Source organism: Excalfactoria chinensis, chromosome Z, assembly GCF_039878825.1.
Source record: "Excalfactoria chinensis isolate bCotChi1 chromosome Z, bCotChi1.hap2, whole genome shotgun sequence".
In the NCBI taxonomy this organism is placed as follows: domain Eukaryota; kingdom Metazoa; phylum Chordata; class Aves; order Galliformes; family Phasianidae; genus Excalfactoria; species Excalfactoria chinensis.
Genome location: NC_092857.1, coordinates 18,048,301 through 18,068,726, shown reverse-complemented (window position 1 = coordinate 18,068,726; position 20,426 = coordinate 18,048,301). Strand labels below are relative to the sequence as shown.

Sequence of the window (20,426 nt, the reverse complement as noted above, 5' to 3'; positions counted from 1 at the left end):
TAGAAAACTGAAACATAGTAGCAGACCGGGGGTACAGTGAAAAAGGAGGTAGTCATATTTGAAAGTGTTCATGACTGGACACATCTAGGAAAAAATAAAAAAAAAAAAAAAAAAGAAAGATAAGAAAAGGAACAAAAGATGTTTCTAAGGCAAGTTACTTCATCATGTTCCATGGCTTTTTTGATTTTTTTCTGCTCTAAGATCCTATGTGCCACCTGATTGGCTCATCTCTGCAACTACTGCATTTGCCACATGGTGCTTAACAGTACACTCAGAGGAGCTCAGCTGGAAGCACACTTCTCAGTTTTAGCTTGGTGCCTGCTGCTTTTCCTGTCCTGTAGCTGTTATGTAATTCCTCCCATCCCCTGGTCACCTTGTGTCACTTTACATCCAACAAATGATACCTATGTTGCTTTCAATCTCAATTTTTATTTATTTATTTATTTATTTATTTGACCTGCCGGTGTTCTTTAGAATATATTGAGCTGAACCTGCCAGCTATAATTTGAGCTTTGCTTGCTTCACTCCAAACCATGGATCACATTTTTAATCAAGTCCAGCCTCTCTCTTGTTCCAGGCTGTAGGACTTGCAGCTGTGCCTCCCTTCATCCAGACTGTAGGTTGTAATTTCTGATTATGCTCAGAAGGCAGAAAAATTATCAGGGAAGCAGCAGCTGCAGCATGGAAATTTGGAGTATGGAAGGGAGTGAAATTAACCCCAAATTAAGCATAGAATGGTGAAGAGAGAGGCAGTGGGATTTGTGATGATGTGATGTGTTGTGAGACAGGGGGAGAGGAAGAGGCTGTAACTGACCAGAATACACAAGCATCTGGAGCTCTCCATTATCAAAATTCGAACACTACTTTTTACTGTTGGCTTTCTAGGAAATTAAGTATTAAATTCTTCCAAGCTGAAAATAAAATAAAATAAAATAAAATAAAATAAAAAACAACCACAAACCTTAGGGATACTATATAGGATAGGACTTTCCATAATAGTGCGAAAATACAAAAGTGTTTACTAGGCTTGAAAACTGTCAAACTGATTCCTTTATGTCTCCTCTCCTCTCCTCTCCTCTCCTCTCCTCTCCTCTCCTCTCCTCTCCTCTCCTCTCCTCTCCTCTCCTCTCCTCTCCTCTCCTCTCCTCTCCTCTCCTCTCCTCTCCTCTCCTCTCCTCTCCTCTCCTCTCCTCTCCTCTCCTCTCCTCTCCTCTCCTCTCCTCTCCTCTCCTCTCCTCTCCTCTCCTCTATCTTTTTTTTTTTTTTTTTTTTCCTAATGCTCAGTACTCTCTTGCAACACAAAGCAGCTGCTTGTTTTGCCCTTGAAAAATTCTTTATTGCTTCTGTCCAGATGACCAAAGTCTTGCCCTATTCCATTGCATGTGACTGGTACCTGGATTTGATCACTACACAGATAAGCCTATAATACTGTTGTCTTAGATTGCTTACAAGAAAATTTATTACTTTCATTGAAATACTTCTTAAAACTTTCCTCATGTGCAGTTTGCTCAAAGTCTAGTCACTGCTGTGTACGAACTGCTATCCTACATGGTGAAAATTTATTTTTTTATATTTTTTTCTTTGCCTTTGTGTGACACCGTTGTTCACTGATTTTGTTGTTGTTGTTATTATTGTTTTTAAGCTGCTTATTGAAAGGTTTTATTCTGTATCTAAGCTGGCCTAGTCAGGCTGTAGTACTTGTCTGTGTCTCAGAAGAACTGCATTAGGGTAAATGTTAAATAATCTTATTAAAAAGTCAAGTAAAAAGTAATAAAAAAGACCTTTTTGATATCCTGCTTAGTCATAACTCTGCAGTTCTTCCTGAAATGCACTAGAGGGGGAATTTCTACTTGTATTTTAACAGATGACTAGCAACTAATGGTAACTGATATTCATATATTTATGTATAACTTACGGATCATTAAATTTTGTCTGATATTAGTGGAACCATGGGCTTAGGCTTTCAAACAATCCAGAAATTTAATTTTTTACTGTTGCGTTTTGCTCTTTTTTTTTTTTTTTTCTTTTAATGTAGTTTCATTATGCAGTTGCTGCAGTCCTGAACTTTACTGTCTCAAGCTCTAAACTTTATGTATTAACAAACATAAATACGTTATCTGATGACTGTCAGATGAGATTGAATGTGTACAAGCCTGTGCAAGCCTATGGGGCCCAGTGATGTGCATCCCAGGGTCCTGAACAATCTGGCTGATGTGGTTGCCAAGCCACTCTCCACCATATTCAAAAAGCTGTGGCTGTCATGTGGTCTGCCTATTTACAGGAAAAAGGGAAACTTCACTCTTATTTAAAGAAAAGGAGAAAGGAAGATCTGGGAAACTACATTCTGGTTTGGGCAGACCATGGAGCAGATCCTTCTGGAAGACACATGCAAGATGAGAATGCAGTCTTTAACAACTACCATGTCTTCACCAAGATGTGGCAGATTCTACCACATCAATGAAGTGGCCTCATTGATGGAATGATGTCATCAGTGGACATAGGAATGGCAAATGATGTCATCCACTTGTGCAAGGCCTTTAACATGGTCTCTCTCCACATACTTATCCATAAAGTGGAGAGATGCAGTTGAAAGCTGGACTGTTTTGTGGATAAATAATTGGTTGGATGGTCAAATCCAGAGGATTGTGGTCAATGGTTCTAAGTCCTGATGGAGGCTGGTGACAAGTGATGTCCCCCAGGGGTCTACCTTGTGACCAGCACTCTTCAGCATTATTATCAATAACACTGACAGTGGAATTGAGTGTGCTCTCAGCAAGCTTGCTAATGACACCAAGATGAGTGGTACAGTTGACACAGTGGAAGGAAGGGATCTTATGAGGGGATCTGGAAAGATGTGAAAAGTGAGCCCAAGAGAACCTAATGAGATCCAACAAAGCCCACAGCAATGGCAATCCCAGGTATGTGTACTCTCTGGGAAAAGTCTCATATGGAGCAGGCCTGCAGGCAAGGACTTGAGGGTTCTGAGGCATGAAAAGTTAGACATGAGTCAGCACTGTGTACTTGCAGCCCAGATTACCAACAGTATCCTAGGCTGATTAAAAAAGGGTTAGCCAGAAGGGTGAAGGTGGTGACTTGCCCCCTCTGCTCTGATCTCCTGAGGCCCTACCTGGAGTAATGCAACCAGGCCTAGGGGCCCAAGCTCAAGACACATTTGGAGATGTTGGATCCGATCCAGAGGAGAGAGGCGCAAAGATGATCAGAGGGCTGGGGCACCTTTCCAGAGAACAAAAGGCTGTTCACCCTAGATTAGAGTAAGCTCTAGGGGTACCTCACCATGGCTGTCCTTTCTTAAAGGGAGCTCATAAGCAGGAGGGAAAGTGACTTTTAAAGTCACCTGATGGTGACTGATTGCTCTGAAAGTAATGCTTCCTGTTTTTTGGTGTTTTTTTTTTTTTTTTTGTTTGTTTGTTTGTTTGTTTTTTGTTTTGTTTTGTTTTGTTTTTCTTCCATGGAAACTACAATGGATACAAAGTGCTCAGTAACAGTATTTGATTGATTGAGAAAATTCTCAGCTGCAGAACATTCTTTTTCAACACAGGCACTGCCATTAGCTTTGCATTTTTTGCCAGTGATGAGCTTAACTGCATGTCCCACTCTTAAAAATATGCACCAGCAAAGGTGATCTACTATGACTGTCTCCACTGCTGAAATGCACCACCTACAGCCTTACTGTTCTCACATCCACTGTTCAGTCTCTGTAGATGCTCAGTAAGTCTCAATGGGTGACACTGGGTGCCATTTATTTCTGCATGCAGGAATTCAGTAACACAGTGTTTATAGGCAATCTCCCTTAGGAAAAGGACTAGCTTGAAGACAGGTTAAAGTCATTAAGAAATGACAGAGGTCTAGAGGGAATGGATATTGTAAGTGAAAACTGACATTTTAGCACGCTGGGGAAAAGAAAAGGAAGAGGTAGTATGTGATAGCCAGAGAAGACTTCTAAATGCCAAAGCAAGCAGTTTGTGTTAGCAAAATCAGGAGCAGAGACATATAAAATTGAATAGAGTGTCATATCAAAATGATTGGCTAGGGAAATTATTCTGGTCAGCAGTGTTTTGCTTTGCTGGCAATACTGTATTTGTCAAGGCCAAGAGAAAGGATGGAAGATGAGAGTTGCAGCTGTGTGGACAAATGGGGATCACATAATCATGTAACTGCAAATTGGATTCTAGGTGCTAGCCCACCACTTATTATATGCTGGGTATACATTTCCCCAGGGTTCTTAATTTACAACATTTATATTGTAAAGCTCTTTGTCAGCATAGTGACATTCATAATCTATAGACAACAACATAAATATCCCACCAGAGTTTGGATTTCCTTTGAGTTATAAAGTTTCCAGAGACCTAGCTAATCATTTACCAAAATCAACAGAACTAACTTTTCCGTACTCTTCTTTATCTTACACCATCACTGCTATCTTTTAAACCTTGGGCTTTCCCTTCTAGTTCTTCTGTGTACCCTTCTTCATGTGTCCCTTCCAACATATTCTTCCTCTCTTGTTTAACCTTTTAATTTTGATATGATTCTATGATTTTCCTTTGAGTGTTTATCTGAATGCACATATACTCTGTGATGCACGTTGGCTGTATTGTTAGATAATTTCTCAACCTAGTGTTATTTAGAGGTTCATCCACCCTGGAATGGGTTGCCCAGAGAGGTTGTGGATGTCCCATTTCTGGAGGCATTCCAGGCCAGGCTGGTTGTGGCTCTGGGCAGCCTGGTCTGGTGGTTGTCTACCCTGCCCATGTCAGGGGGGTTGCAACTAGGTGACATTTGATATCCTTTTCAACCCAGGCCATTCCATGATTCTGTGATTTCCTTAGGAGCAGTTAGTTGATGATGGTGTGCCCCGGTGGCGCAGCGGTAGAATTCCCGTCTGCAACACCAGGGGGCCTGGGTTCGAATCCCCCCTGTGGAGCAGGGGGTAGAAGTGCCGCTCTGCTACACAGAGGGCTCGAATCCCGGGAGTTGGACTCGATGATCTCTAAGGTCCCTTCCAACTCGCACAATACTATGATGATGATGATGATGATGACATATTTGGAAGAAACAGAGGTTGTTTTCCTATGTGTGGTCTTTCCATGTATGCTCCAAGACTTTTTGACCTTCTGGTTGTCAGAAGAGCTTGTTTTGGATGCTCAATATGCATTCTCATGGTTGAGTAGCAGTTGAAAAAAAAAAAAAAAAAAAAAAAAAAAAAAAAAAAAAAAAAAAAGCCAAACTTCAAGCATTACACACTAAGATAGTATACATAGGGGGTACCGCCTAATTCCTTTCTTGAACTGCTATATCTTCCTTTGGTGCCATGTGTCTTGACAGAGCACTACAGACTGCTTTGGGGTATTCTTCTAGACGCAGGAGAGTTAGAGGTGTTCCTGAACCATTTCTTTTATTTTTTTTTTATTTTTTTTTTTTAAATGTCTGCTGTTTCTCTAAAATGGGATTCATAAAAAAATATTGACAGCTGAACTGGTTTAAGAATTACACTGTTCACCTCTGCAGAAATCCCTGGGGACTGGAATGAGAGAGCACTTCAACCCTTTATTTTCTAAGGTGCATTTTCTCTTCAATATCTTCTAATCTTTGTAACCATTAAGATTTGACCAAACTGGAGCTCCCATATTCAAAGCTTCCTAGTGAGCCACTCTGAAGACCATACAGTAGGATACTGTTTTGCAACAGATTATTGCCATTTTCATTGTATTCAACACAGCAGCACTGAATCATACCACCATCCTCCAAATTTGAGTCTAGGACAGAAATTCACATTAGCTTTACTTTGTTCCTGCAGTTTAAAATTGCCTTTCTGAAAAAACTTTCATTGAGACCAATGGATCCCAACAGACTCAGATGTATGACAGTTATGCATTCCTCATTTCATCAATATCTCCAAGGTTCAGAATAAGAAAAAAAATATATAGAATCACAAAATCATAGAGCAGCTTAGAATAGATCTTAAAGGTCATCTAGTTCCAAACGCCCTACTGTAGGCAGGGTTGCCACCAGAAGATCTACTGACAGGGGTCCTGTGGAAAAAAAAAGCCCTGTGTGCCTCTGTTCTTAACCGCTTTAATTATCCCTTTGCATTGGTGAGCTACCTGTCCAGCAATGCTTAACCTCTGCTAGATCTGTCCAGTACCTGAAATGGAAAGTAATTATCAATGGACTCCAGGACTCTCCTGCAGCTTACTGTCTTGTTTTCCCAGCAAATATCAGTGTGATTTAAATCTTCCATCAGGAGAAGTACCTGCAAGTGGAATGGCTCTTGCTGCTGAAGCAAGAAGGCTTCATCAACAGGCTGCCTTGATCAGGCAGCTTGTAGCAGACCCTAACCACCAGATGTCCTTTATTGATCCGGTATCTAATTTTAGTGTGCAAGCACTCTAAATGATCACGGCTGTTTCTCACAGTCAGCTCTTTGCAATCTATCCACTTTTTAACATAGCAGGCAATTCTCTCACCCCTCTTACCTTGCCTGTCCCTTCTACAAAGTTTATGGCCCTTTATCATGGTATTCCATTTATGTGAGTCATCCCACTGTGTTTCTGTGATAGGACTAAGATTAGTTTTCCAGTTGCACTGTGGTTTCCAGTTCCTCCTGCTAATTTCCCGTGCTCTGTGCATTGGTATTGAGGTACTTAGCTGAGCTTTCATCCACCTTAATGTCACGGAGAAACTCACCCAAAAACCTCTGGGAAAAATCTGAAATTTTCCTTCATGCTTCCTAAAGCAACAGTGTTTCCTAATTCTTTTTTTATTACACAGCAGTGCATCCTTTTCTCCCACAAATTCTTGTTTAAAACCTTGGTGATGCTTCCAGACAACTTCCTGACTAGAATATTCTCACTGTTCCTGGAGAGTTGTGTCACATCCCACATCAAAATTCCTGGTTTATTGAAATTGTGTCCTAGATAATAGAACCCAGATTCCAGTTTCAAACTATGAGGAAGGACTGAGGAAAACACTACCTGTGCTCCCAACCCCTTCAGCATATTCCTAAGAGTTGTGAAGTCTTTTTTTGATATTTTTTTAATTTTCTAGTTGTGGACTCATCCAACCCTGCTTGCAAGACCAATAAATAGTAGTCCTCTGGCTTTATAGTATCTAGTATCCTCTTCCTTGTGTCACAAATATGGGCCCCCAGCAGGCAGCAAACATCCTTACAGGGGTTATCCAGGCAACAGATGAGTGTCTCATTGCCATTCAGCACAGATTTTCCAATTACTGAGATCCATTTTTTTAGTGGAACAGGCTGTGACTTGGTTTCTCTATTAGATGTGAACATGATTTTTCACTTATGTTTCAGAACCACTACCCATATCATCTTTTCTTTCAATCACTAGAGCTTCATATCTATTGTTTAGGGAGACTTCAGGAGAGAGAAAGGGGAAGGCTCCTTCTTCTGCTCTGAGCAGAGATGAGGGTCCAAAAATAAGTTGCTAGACAAACTCATAAAAGAAAAACTCATTGAGAATCTTTAAGTAGAAAGACAATATTGAGCTTGAAATGCCTCAGTCATTGCAAATTACTGGAGACTGTCCCTTATGGTAAGTGTTGTTGCATGCTATTTTTCTGCTCTTCAATCATTATTTGCATTTAGCAATTGTCAGAGATGGTGTATTCAGGTAGATAAACATTTAGTCTCACCCAATATTGTCCTTTCTTATTTTCTTGGTATTTAGCACTTCAGTTAAGTTTATCACACTTGTTTCTGGGCATCGTCCATCACTAATTGCAGTGAAATTGTTTATCAAGTCTGCCATCTTAGATACTGCCTGTCTCGTTCAGAAAAAAAAAAAAAAAAAAAAAAAAAAAAAACAACAAAAACAAAACAAAAACAAAACAAAACAAAACCACAAATGTGTGGTCATATTAAAATAACAACAACAAGCCTCAGTGTTCACATAGCACTGATGCTTTGGCTGAACAGATAACATTTTTTCTGGTGCTCCTCATTCCTGCATCAGCAATTTTAATCAGGTATAACAAAGTCTGCTCCTCTGTGAATGTTTTCATTCCATCAGACTTCTGCAGAAGTCTTGATTCTTGGAGGGTGAACTCTTTTCTAGGACAATACCTCATAACGCAAGCAGTCTCAAATGCAGTTCTGTCATTACACACTGCTTTCGAGAAGACAGACTGGATCTCTCACTTCCTTGAAGACATAGTCTCAGTGCCATTTATCAGCAGAGGAGTATTTAATCTTATAGGTGGACAAGCTTATGCATTCTGCAAATTATCCTAGGAGCACAATAAAGTCTTCAAAGGTACTCCAACCTCGCTGAAGAGGAAATGTGCTGTCATCAGGCACTTTCTTCCATACCATTGCATTCTGTGACTTTGATTCTTTTTAAGGGCAGTTTTGTGGTCTAAGGAAGCAGGTAGCTCAGCATTGTGCAGCCACCTGCTCCTGGGTGGAATGGTGGAGAGAATCAGAAAGATGAAAAATGTGGGAACTCATGGGCTGAGGTAAAGACTTTTACACATATAAGCCAAGCAAAACAAGGAATTAATTTGCTACTTCCCATCAGCAGATGTTCAGGTCTGAGAACATCTCTTGGAACGCAACAGGCAATCTTCTGCTACACGATACCCAGGTTTCCCACAAGCAATTCTTAGATTTGGTTGCTGTGAAAATATACACTTGCTGTAACAGCCTTTAGTTCTGCAAGTAGCTGGTAAATTTAGTGGACCCAAAATTTTAAGAAATGTCTATATTCTTGTCTCCTTTAATCAGTAAAATTAGTAGGAAGACTTTTTTTCCCCTTTCTTAGGGCTTTTTTTTTTTTTTTTTTTTTTTTTTTTTTTTTTTTTTTTGTCTTCACTGTTTCATCAAGATATAAATTGAACCCATATTTATTCTTAATGCAACCATTCTGACATTATGTAATTATATGAAATCTAATAATAAATAAAACATTGTAAAAACTAGCAAGAAACAGCAGAATTTTAAAGCTCAAAAAAAAAAAAAAAAAAAAAAAAAAGTGGTCTTTCATGGTCTTGCATCCAGATTATCTCTGTCAGTTAATGGTATTAATGTTTTACAGTCAACTGTATAAAAATCTCCTTAAGTCCTTAGTTCCTTTTCCACTTGCTAGCAAACTATTTTTGGTGAGCTCTTATGTGTGCTCTTGATTAACATTAAAGGCAGAATATCCTATCTAAGCACCAGAAGGATATTTTAAAATTCAATTCAGAAATGTTTTGCATATTTTTTTGTCATGTTAGCTTGGTTTGGCTTGAGTCAGTAATTCAAGGGTGTTAATGTAATACAGATACTTAACATATTCTATAAAGGTCTGACAATTTTTTGTGCTCCTTAGGAAACTTCAGCTTTATGGATGAAAAAAGGGGCATATCCCTTACAATTATGCCCAGTGAGAAGGTCTGGATTATTAACTTCTCCAAAACTAGAAATATTCCTTAAACTAGTGATAGAATGGTGACACAAGTATATATCCAATTTTGCATTGGATAATCATTGCTCCCTTCATAGGGTTATTCCTGCACGTCCATTATTTCTTCTGTTTCATCATCCTGCTTCTAATACTTCATTATTATTTGAAGTCAATAGATATAGGCTCAGAAACCTTAAAACACTAGGTTTTCAAATTCTATGCACAGTTTTTAAAGGCCTACTGAATATCTCATTTTCAATTAAAAATGCATTGTTCTTCTAACCTGGTAGATTGTATATGACACTCTTGCTTCAATGTTGTGGCTGTGTTTTAAGAGCATCTGAGGTAGGCTATGCTTCCTTATTTTAGATAGTCATATTTTATTTCTCTAATGATATGTGCTATACGATGCAATTCAGTAGGTAATTTGGGATGTCTATGATTAGATGCATTGAGGAAATTAACTTTGTTACTATTTTCTTTTAAGGCATTAGTTATATATCAATTTTTCCTACTGTGCTTTGTATTCCGACTTCTGGTGCTAATTTATTCCTGGCTAAGAATCATCTTTCTTAATTCTTAATCACACTGTAGAAGCAAATACTTGATGCTGTTTAAATTCCAATTCTTAAAATGTGTCAAGGTACCACTTTAAAATGCAAAGAAAGGACACTGAAGTGGCTTTAAATGAATTATATAAACAAGTTTCTTAAAAGGTGTATTTTCTTTATCTATTCAGAATTTCCTGGCAGGAAAGTTCTAAGAATAATTTAAAGGAACAAGCTTGAATTGAACCCATCATAAACTCAACATCTTACATGGAAGTCTGAGAATTCTGAAACATCCTGCAGTATTAATGCTTTTAAGGCACTTTTTTAGTCTCAGTCCTATTGTAGACTTCTATACTTCTTTTTAACTATTATTTTTGGATGGCTCTAGATTTTTCAATATTTTTTAAATTCATCCCAGCATTTAGCATGTAGTTGTGTATTACATATTAGTTCTAATAACTAATATGTTATTACATATTAGCTGGAACATAACAGATGGTGCAGATTCCTTATTGAGTAAACTGTCCATTCTTGTATCTGACTGCTCAGAAATGTCCTTGTTTATTTCTGCATAATACTCTGGCTTAATTACACTGGTAGGGGGACCCAAGTCTAGCTTGGTAAGAGGTATTGCTCTTTCTAGATTCAGAAATAAACTCTGAATTTTGGGATTGTGGAGTATTGATAAACCTCCCGCCAAGTGCTTTTTGTGATAGTTTTTAATCCTCAGATTTTCTCAAAGCCATTGTCCATTCAGTGACATCTGTAGGCAAAACTATGCTTTTGTAAGTAAGTTAATTGGTGTTCCCAAAGCTCTGACAGCACTTACCAGGTCTAGCCTTAAGAAGTCTAAGATGGTGCTCAGTGATGTGATTTAGCAGAGGGTTGTTAGAGTTAGGGTACTATGGTTATGCTGTGGTTGGACTTGATGATCTTCAAGGTCTTTTCCAACCTGGGTAATTCTATGATTCTATGATTCTATGATGACTGCAACATGTCTAGGTCTATACTTTCTAAGCAATCCCATATTTGTGTTAAATATTGACTGGGAAGGTGGCCTGGCCCAGACCAGCTCTTTCTGCACCCTTCTTCTTCTCCCTCTCCTCCTGATTGGTCTGCGCAGCTATTTTTACTTATAGGAATTTTCTGATCATGTGAGACCTGACCTTCAATTACAGTTTAGCGCTTAACGGATAACTTTTAAGTGCGGTAATGGCAGGAATTTTGCCAAAGACTCCTCTCCATTCTCTGCAGTTGTGTAAAAGTACATCCATTTCCCTTAATCCTACTCCAGGAAATGTTTTTATTACACAATCGCTGCTCTGTTTATTCTTATTTGGTTTTTTTGAGACGATTCCCTTTCATATTAATGTGTGTGCGTGGGGGGAGGAATCCTATCTTTTCCCTGCAGACCATGCTTCTTGCCACACTATGTATTGTATTTTTAAAAGAAATGCTGCTTTTTCTGTTTCTGTACTGTAGCATGTGTCACTGTAGATGATTTTTTTTTTTTTTTTTTGGTAAAATTTTTGTTTTGAAATGGTGATTGCTTTTTTTGTTTAGTCAAACAGTATTTTGTTAGCAGGCCTTTCTAATGAAAGTTTTTCAACATAGACCCATTATTTATTTATTTATTATTATTTATTTTTTATACCTTTACATTAAGGAACGTCTGATCTATTAGAACAAAATCTTCAGGCTGTTCTGTGCCATGTTGAGTGCTTTTAGTTCAATTTCTTTGACAGTTCATTCACTGCAGGATTTACAGAACAGTGGATCACTTCCAACAGTGCTCAAGTCATAGAATTTTATTTCACAAATAAATAACACTCTAGAAAAAGCATCAGTTTTTTATAGCAGCATGAACTGTGGAAGGAACTGTAGAATCTTGAGAAGATTTGGGGTGAATTTCAGTTTTCAACCTTCAGAAGAACGCTATGGATATGTATTCATTATTATTTTGGAAGTTTACATACAAATGTTTTCTGTGACATCTGCATAAAATACTGCTGAACTCTATGTGCATGAATTTACTTACTTGCCATGCTTTAGAAAGTAGCTGCTTTATGTACTTGCTCTCTTTTAGGTCATACACTCAGTGTTCTCTTATCTCTAGATCATGGCGTGCACAGAAAATACAAAGCAGAAGTCCAGCAACTCATTTGGGGAAATAAACAATTGAACAGCACTTTATTTTATTTTTGTAGAAACATGATAGCAGTAAAAAAAAAAAAAAAAAAAAAAAAGCTCAGGAATGAAGTGCTCTAAAATTTTAATGGATAGCAAAAATTTCATTGATGTTTACAATACCTGACTTCAGTCATGACATGAGCTGTTCTTTCTTCATTCTCTTCTCTTTCTGAAATCAAGTTGTATATGTATATCCACCTGACTACCTGGATGGAAAACCAGTTTGATAAGCACTATCTTGAGCCTAGAAAATCCACACATCATTGGGAATGTGGAGTTTGGTAGGTATGTAAATGATATTGATAGTACATATCATTGTATTGAATTCCTCTCACATATTAATTATTATTTTATCCTTCTTTTATCTTTATTTTCTTTCTTTACTACAGTGCTCTGCAATTAACACCTTAACCTCTTCTCCTAGATGAGAATTATGGCATCATCTATTTTCTATTTTATCTAGTATTAGGTCTTTAATAGCCATGCCATAACCTAGGGAACCTGTTGTTTACTTCTGGGAAGTAAGCCATTATATGGGCTCCATTCTTCACATCCAACTCTGACTTATTATCTACTTTCCTTTCCCACTTCTTCTGTGCCATTCTCAGGAGCTTAAGTACTTCAGCGTGGCCTGACCTCACAGCTAGCCTTGCATTAAGACTTGACCCCCTAAGGTCCCTTCCATCCTGAATTCTCCCATCATCCAGCAATACTGATGAACTTGCTTTCAGAGAAGTATCACATCAGAAGTTGGTGTTTTTACTTGTGCTCCTATTTGTTTGGAGTTCTCTACTTGATCTCAGATTAGATACTTCAATAATGTTAAATATATTATGTGAAAAAGTTGTATTGTACCTCGTGAGTAGCTCCATTTACGGTTTAATAAGAAATAGTCTAATGAATATATAAGGCCTGGAGCACAGTCCTTATGAGGCTGGAGCACAGGCCTTATGAGCCTGGAGCACAGGCCTTATGAGGAGCGGCTGAGGGAACTGGGATTGTTCAGCCTGGAGAAGAGGAGGCTCAGGGGAGACCTTATAGCTCTCTATAACTTCCTGAAGGGAGGTTGTGGTGAGCTGGGGGTTGGCCTCTTCTCTCGTGTAGACAGTGATAGAACTAGAGGGAATGGTTTCAAGCTGCGACAGGGGAGGCTCAGGCTGGACATTAGGAAGTATTTCTTCTCAGAAAGGGTAGTCAGGCATTGGAATGCACTGCCCAGGGAGGTGGTAGAGTCACCAACCATGGGAGTGTTCAAGAAACGTTTGGATGTTGCGTTGAGGAATATGGTTTAGCTGGGAAGTATTGGTAATGGTTGGACTAGATGATCTTCTAGGTCTTTTCCAACCTGAAAAATTCTGTGATTCTGTGATTCTGTGATTATGTGAATATCTTTAAGAATAGATACAACCTCGTATTTTATAGTTTCAGTTATTATAAGATTATATTGACTTTATCCTGTTTGTTCTTTTTAATGTAAAAATCAAGTACTATCAGCTTTGTACTACAGTATTACTTACAGAAGTTATCTTTTCCTGATCTTCATGAAAGCGCTTTACTTTTTTTTTTTTTTTTTTTTTTTTTTTTTTTTTTTTTTAATATAAGATTGTGATAACTGGAAGAAAATATAAGCTATTGCTTATTCTCAGGTTTTGTAATACTGGATGTCTGTTATAAGAAGATTATTGTTTTCTTTTTTTCTTTTGAGCCTCAGGCTGTTTTTTGTTGAAAGCACAACATGTAAGACTAAATACGATCTTCATATAACTTTTTCCTCTGCAGTTATGACTAAACAAAATTTGGAAAAATTGATTTAGCTGAGAATATATTAAATTCTTAATTAGTGCAACTGAAACACAAAATATAAGCCTATATAAAGTAGTATCAGTATTGGGTTTTGGAAATGTGATATATAGGAGCTCTCAAATGTCTTGTTTTGGATGAAGAAGTAATTTTTTATTGCATTTTATTTTATTTTTCTGTGGTAGAATTTCACAGCGTGATGTCAGTGATCTTAATTGTAGGACTGGGGAAGAGCCCAGAAGACTAACACATAGAATCAAAGTATTCTTAGGGTTGGAATGGACCTTTAAGGGTCATTTAACCCAACTCCTCTGCATTGAACAGGGCCATCCACAGCTAGATCAGGTTGCCCAGGGCCTGATTCAGGCTCACCTTGAAAGTCTCTGGGGATAGGGAATAAACCACATCTCTGGGCAACCTGTTCCAGTGCCTCACCATCCTCAATGTAAAATACTTTTTCTTTATATCCAACTTAAATCTACCCTTTTAAAGCTTGAAGCCATTTCCCATTGTTCTGTCACCACAGAATCTCCTAAAGAGCCTGTCCCCTTCTTTCCTGTAGTTCCCCTTTAGAAACTGAAAGGCCGCTTTCAGGTCACCTTGGAGCCTTCTCTTCTCCAGACTGAACAGCCTCATATCTCTCAGCCTTTCCTTATAGAAGAGGTGTTCCATCTCTTGGATGATATTTGTGGCCCTCCTCTGAACACAATCCAACAGGTCTGCATCTCTCTTGTACTGAGAACTCCACATCTGGACACAGTACTCCAGGTGAGGCCTCACCAGAGCTGAACAGAGGAGTACGATCACCTTCCTCAGCCTGCTGGCCACGCTTCTTCTGATGCAGCCCATGATCAAATTGGCTTTCTGGGTTGTGAAGGCACATTGCTGGTGCATGTACAGCTTGCCAGGACTGCGCTCAATCCTTTCCTCCATTAGCTTGCATTGGTAGTAAGGATTGCCTCAGTCCAGATGCAAGACCTTGTACTCATGAGGATCTGCTGAACCTCATGAGGTTCACCAACTGCTCAAGCCTGTCTAGGTCCCTCTGGACCTAGACACACTCTAGTGTGTAAACCACACCCCACAGCTTGGTGTCACTAGCAAACTTGCTGAGAGTGCACTTGACCCCATTTTCAATGTCACTGATGAATATATTAGAGTATCAGCCCCAGCACTGACCCCCTGGGGACTCCACTTGTCACTGGTCTCTGTCCAGGCATGGAGATATTCACCACCACTATCTGGACTTGATCCTGCAGCCAGTTCTTCATCCACTGAACAGTCCACTCATACTCATCCATATTTAAAAAAAATAAAAATAAAAATAATATATATAAAAAAAAATAATATTGATTGAAAAACTTACAGTCTGTGGTTCTGATCACATGAAGATTTTTTATTTTTTTAATTTTTTTTTTAGCAGTCCCAGAATTTTCTATTTGTTTTTGTTTCTTTCTCTTTGGAGGAAGAGGTGCTTTTATCTCAAATTAAGCAGTCTAGGGAAATGCAATATCTGCATTCATATTTCTTCTATCATTTTAGTCATTAACTGAATGGTGCTACTTATAATGACTATGTTCATATTTTCTGCTAACAGGTGTTATCTCGCTGTTCTACATTTGTTCTGTATTACCTCTTTGAATGTGTGGGTATCCACTCAGTACCTGCAATCACAGAATCACAGAATCATTGGGCTTGCAAGGGAACTCAAAAGACTGAGTCAAATCCCTATATGCTAGGTGTCAAAATAATGGTCCTTAATTCTAGTCCCACTAAAGAAAAGGGAAGTAAGACTAGATTTGTGGAGTAATACTTTTATATCATTTTCTCTGTAATGTATTCCAACTCGGCTTATGAAGTGAAATCAGTTTTAGTAGTCTTATTGATGTCACTGATCTCTCAAAATAATTTCTGGCTTAAGAAAGCCACTGCAGCTCTCTTAAGACCATGCTTTGGAATAGACATAAGATGGCAGTATTTCATAGCATAAAATAGCCTAGGTCTCACTATACAAACTGTATGGTTTGGAAAAATGATCGGACTTATGTGGCATTGTAGAATAACATAAGTAATATTTTTTGTTCATCATGCAAACAAAATGATAACTTATAATATGCACCATAAGCAGAATTCATATATATATTTTACTTGTTGAAGAGCAGAGCTGTGTATACTGTTCTTCCAAAGAAAAAGAAATAGGAGTGATTATGTTCACTACATTCTAGTTATGATTTAATCCAGTTATTTTATTCTGTCTGTGGATTAACAGTCCATTTCCAGTTTAAATTTCATAATTTTGTTTTTGAAGTTTTACTTGGATCTAAGTTTATATTTGGGCAGTGTTGATTTTCACAATGCTGTTCTTTACCCCAGCAGAAGCTCAGCACCCTGTAACTGCTTACTCTTTTTCTTCACATGGGATAGGGGAGAGAACTGGAAAGGTATAAGTGGGAGAACTCATGAATTAAGGACAGCTTAGGTAAAACAAAAGCTGCATGTACAAGCAAAGCAAAAGAAGAAATTCATTCGCTGCTTTCCATTGTCTGGCAAGTATTTAGCCATATGTAGGAAAGCAGAGCTCATCACATATAATTCTTTATTGCAGATACAAGCATCATAGCTCCAAGCATCCCACCATTCCTTCATCTTTACTCCACTGTTACAGTTCAGCATGGTGACATATGATATGTTGTATCTCTCTGGCCAGTTTGAGTCAGCTTTCTTGGTTCGGTCTCCTCCCATCTCCTTGTGCAGCCTCAGCTTCACTCTGGCAAGGCAGCACGAGAAGCTGAAAAGCCCTTGTCCTGGTGTAGCAATTGAAACATCTGTGTGTTGTCAATGTTGTTTTCAACAGAAATCCAAACAGCAGCAGCATACAAAGCTCTGTGAAGAAAATTGACTCTAGTCCAGCTAAAACCATGACTCAAACCCTGATTAAATCATACATAAAATTCTAGAAAAATAGATAAAATGGAGTGCATGGTATTTCCTGCATTCTGTGGCACTGTCCAAGACTGAGTTAAATTTGTAAATACACTGTTATCAAATTTCACGTATGACGCAGTGCAGTTAAACTTGTCTACATAATGTGGCTCACATCTGATAGCAGTGCCATTCTTAATGTAAGTTGACCTTTCAGTTACTGTTCTGCTCTGCTTCTGAACTCAGTGCTAATTACAAAGGTGATTCCTTCTTTTTTGGCACAGATCTGCTTTTATGGGATTTCTGATTTCACAGAATCACAGAATCACAGAATTGCAGGGATTGGAAGGGACCTCTAGAGATCACCGAGTCCAGCCCCCCTGCCAAAGCAGGTTCTCTACAGCACGTCACACAGGTAGGCGTCCAGGAGGGTCTTGAATATCTCCAGATAAGGAGACTCCACCACCCCCCTGGGCAGCCTGTTCCAGTGCTCCGTCACCCTCACCATAAAGAAGTTCTTGCGCACATTCGTGCGGAACTTCCTATGCTGAAGTTAATGTTGTTAACAGTGTCTGCCTTTCACATGTGGCAATATAATTGTGTTTAAACAAACTTCGCCCCATTGAAAACCTGGATACTGTATGCTTCTAAAATGAATTTCATAGATGAAAGCAGGAATGTAAGATAAAGGGAAAGAAAAATATATATTACTAACAAAAATAATGTGTAACCAATGCTCTGATGTTAAAAAGAAATCGTTCATAAAGAGGTGATGACTTTCCTTTAGAATGAAGAGGAAGTATGTTTATAACTGAAATGTTATTGTTGTCACTTTAAAAATGAATGCAGCAAGCTTAAGTAAATATTAGCCTTCCACTGGTTATTACAGGTCTTTGCCATCAGTCATCAACAAAAACCGAACACATTAATAAAAATTTCCTCCTTCAGAATAGCTGGAGTGATTTAATTTAATTAAAAATAAGTCTTAACAAGAAACAGCAACCTCATCTCTAAGGACTGACTGAAAAAGGTTCTCTAGGATTAAAACAAACTGCACTAATATCTTCTTTGTATAATTCAATTAAAATATTTTTGAATTAAATTTAATAGCAGTATGTGTTGATGAAATAAATGCAAGTACTTCTGCTTTATATATTTCAGAGGTTCCCTTTTCATAACATTAGACAGTTTCCTCACCAACAGCAAACAGTAAAGAAGTAACTTTCATAGTTCAAGTAGTGATAATGATACTCTGAATTAAGAACCCCTCATTACACCAATACGAGCATCTCATAGTCTGGATTTGGTTTATTTGCAGCTTTTAACATCATGCCTGTTTTTTACTTCTGGAAAATGTAAGGAAGCATTAACCTTTCCTAAACCCATTAGAGAAGTGGTTGCCATAAAACTGCTGTTGTTGGGGTGGGGATAGGGAAGAGGAGGCAGAACTGGAACACTTTTACATTGTTTTAGTATTTACTAGTTAGTTTCTGGTAAAAGTTTATAATCTTCATTCGTAGTAGGGAATGACAAATAGTGTAGATAATGGGGAAAACAACATCAACAAAACCCATAAAAGAGGATATCCCCTTTCAGACCTCCCTGAAGGTTCAGGAACAAGCAAATGGAAAGAATAACCAAACAAATGAGCACGCATCTGATGCTTAAGCCCTCCTCCAGTGCTTTTTTATGTACATAACAAGAAGCTACTCAAGCAGCTGCAGCGCATTAGTTCCAATAGTTTAACAGGCAGCTTTATAGCTCTGACAAAAGGCTGTGTGCACTCGCTATGATAGCTAATAAGTGATCTTTGGCAAGAGGACTGTGAGAGGAGTGGTAATATTTAATAGGTTTCTGTGGAGGAGTTAGTTCACTTTTTTCTTTGCAGATCATAATCTGCAGAGAGAGGCTGAGGGCAGCAACACCATGTTGAGAGCAGCATAGGCTGAGCAAGAGCCTGGAGCTCTGCACTGTTTTTTGGAGGTAATTTGTAAGGGAGATTTTGTTAAGCAGTCAAACCATTATAGGGCTGTAGCAGACCTTGGTGGCAAGCTTACTTGGGAGGAATGGCTCAGCAGACAAGCCCGGACACCCTGGCTGTTCCTGAGGTGGATAATTCACATTGTCAAAATCCATGGTTAAATGAAGACCTTGTGAAGACCCTGAGGGAAAACCTGTTGCAATATGAAAAGTCTGGGACATCTAAGAAATCTTCGTCTGCTTCTCCTCGCTTATCTCCAGTTATTTCTCCTCGAAACTCTCCCAGGCTTTTACGCAGGATGCTTTTGAACAGCAACATACCAAAGCAGCGGCGTTTCACTGTGGCACATACCTGGTAAGCACTGAGCAGGTCGTTACAAGATGTCAGGTTAACTTGTCTGCATAGAGCATTTCTCTCACTGGTATCAGGGCTTGTGTTTGCTTGACCTAGGTATGAATTGTTCTGACTCAAAGAGACAGTTTAATAGTTCTAATTCATGACTCAGGTTCATTTCATATCTGAAGTATAAAACAGCGAGTTAGATAACAAATATAAACTAAAAAAAAAAAACAAACCCAAAAACCAAAAAAAAACCAAAACCACATTTATTTGCTTTTTCAAAGGTACCTCTTGTTTCCTTCGTGTTTTTTATTTTTTATATATATTTTTAACTGTTGTTATTATTTATTTTTTTTTTTAAATGATAATTCCCTTCTTCCCCTTTTCCCAGGGAAAAAAAAAAATGAGTCTTAAGAAAGACAAGGTCTTATCTGGCTCTGTGCTGTTTAGGTGAGAATGATAAGGAAGTTGGTTTTTTTTTTTGTTGTTGTTTTTTGTTTTTAATACATTTTATGTATTTATAGCCATTGTATGCCCCCTCCCCCCTTCTTCTTCACTCACCTCTAAACTGAAAAGCAGAATAACATGATTTATCTCAGCGAAGTTCAAGTTAAGAAGCACTTGATAGAGATGGGTGGGAAAAAAATGTATATGAAGTAGTACTTTTTATTAAAACAGTTGCTAGGATAAACAGCAGGAAGACAGAAAGGGAAAACCTTGTAGTACGTTTTTTGTTGTTGTTGTTGTTGTTGTTGTTGTTTTGGTTTTGTTTTGTTTTTTTTTTTTTGTAACTCATTTTTGCCATATCTTTGTAATCAAATATATATTAAAAAATAGTAATAATGACACTTCATTTTTTTGCATCCATCTTCTGCAAAACAGCAACATAATTTCATTACTTATTATTTTATTTTATTTTATTTTATTTTATTTTATTTTATTTTATTTTATTTTATTTTATTTTATTTTATTTGCAAATGATATATACCAGGTTATTGTAATTCAATAACACTTGCCTATTTACTTTAATGTTCCTAACATCTTAATGTGTCCTGTTTTATTTATTTATTTTTTTCTTGTCAGATTTGATCCCCAGTATTTTTTAAATATGCAATATAAAGTGGAGGGCACTGAAGTATATTCAAAGTCACACATTATGAGCAGTACACAGACATGTGTTATTAGAATTTATTTTCATTTGTCTGATATTAAATCTACAAC

The 20,426-nt window shown here is 37.9% G+C and overlaps 1 protein-coding gene across 2 annotated transcripts in view; it reads left to right on the top strand.

Annotated features, from left to right (window-relative positions):
- Positions 1-20,426, top strand: part of PDE4D (phosphodiesterase 4D) — a 406,463-nt gene that overhangs the window by 35,662 nt on the left and 350,375 nt on the right. Inside the window, exon 1 of one of the 2 annotated variants that reach the window (XM_072359589.1) lies at positions 18,952-19,220. The exons of the other annotated variant lie outside the window; for it this stretch is intronic. Within the exon in view, the coding sequence (XP_072215690.1) occupies positions 18,952-19,220 (269 nt within the window). Of the gene's footprint in view, positions 1-18,951; positions 19,221-20,426 lie in introns of those variants that run through there. 2 annotated transcript variants of the gene reach the window in all.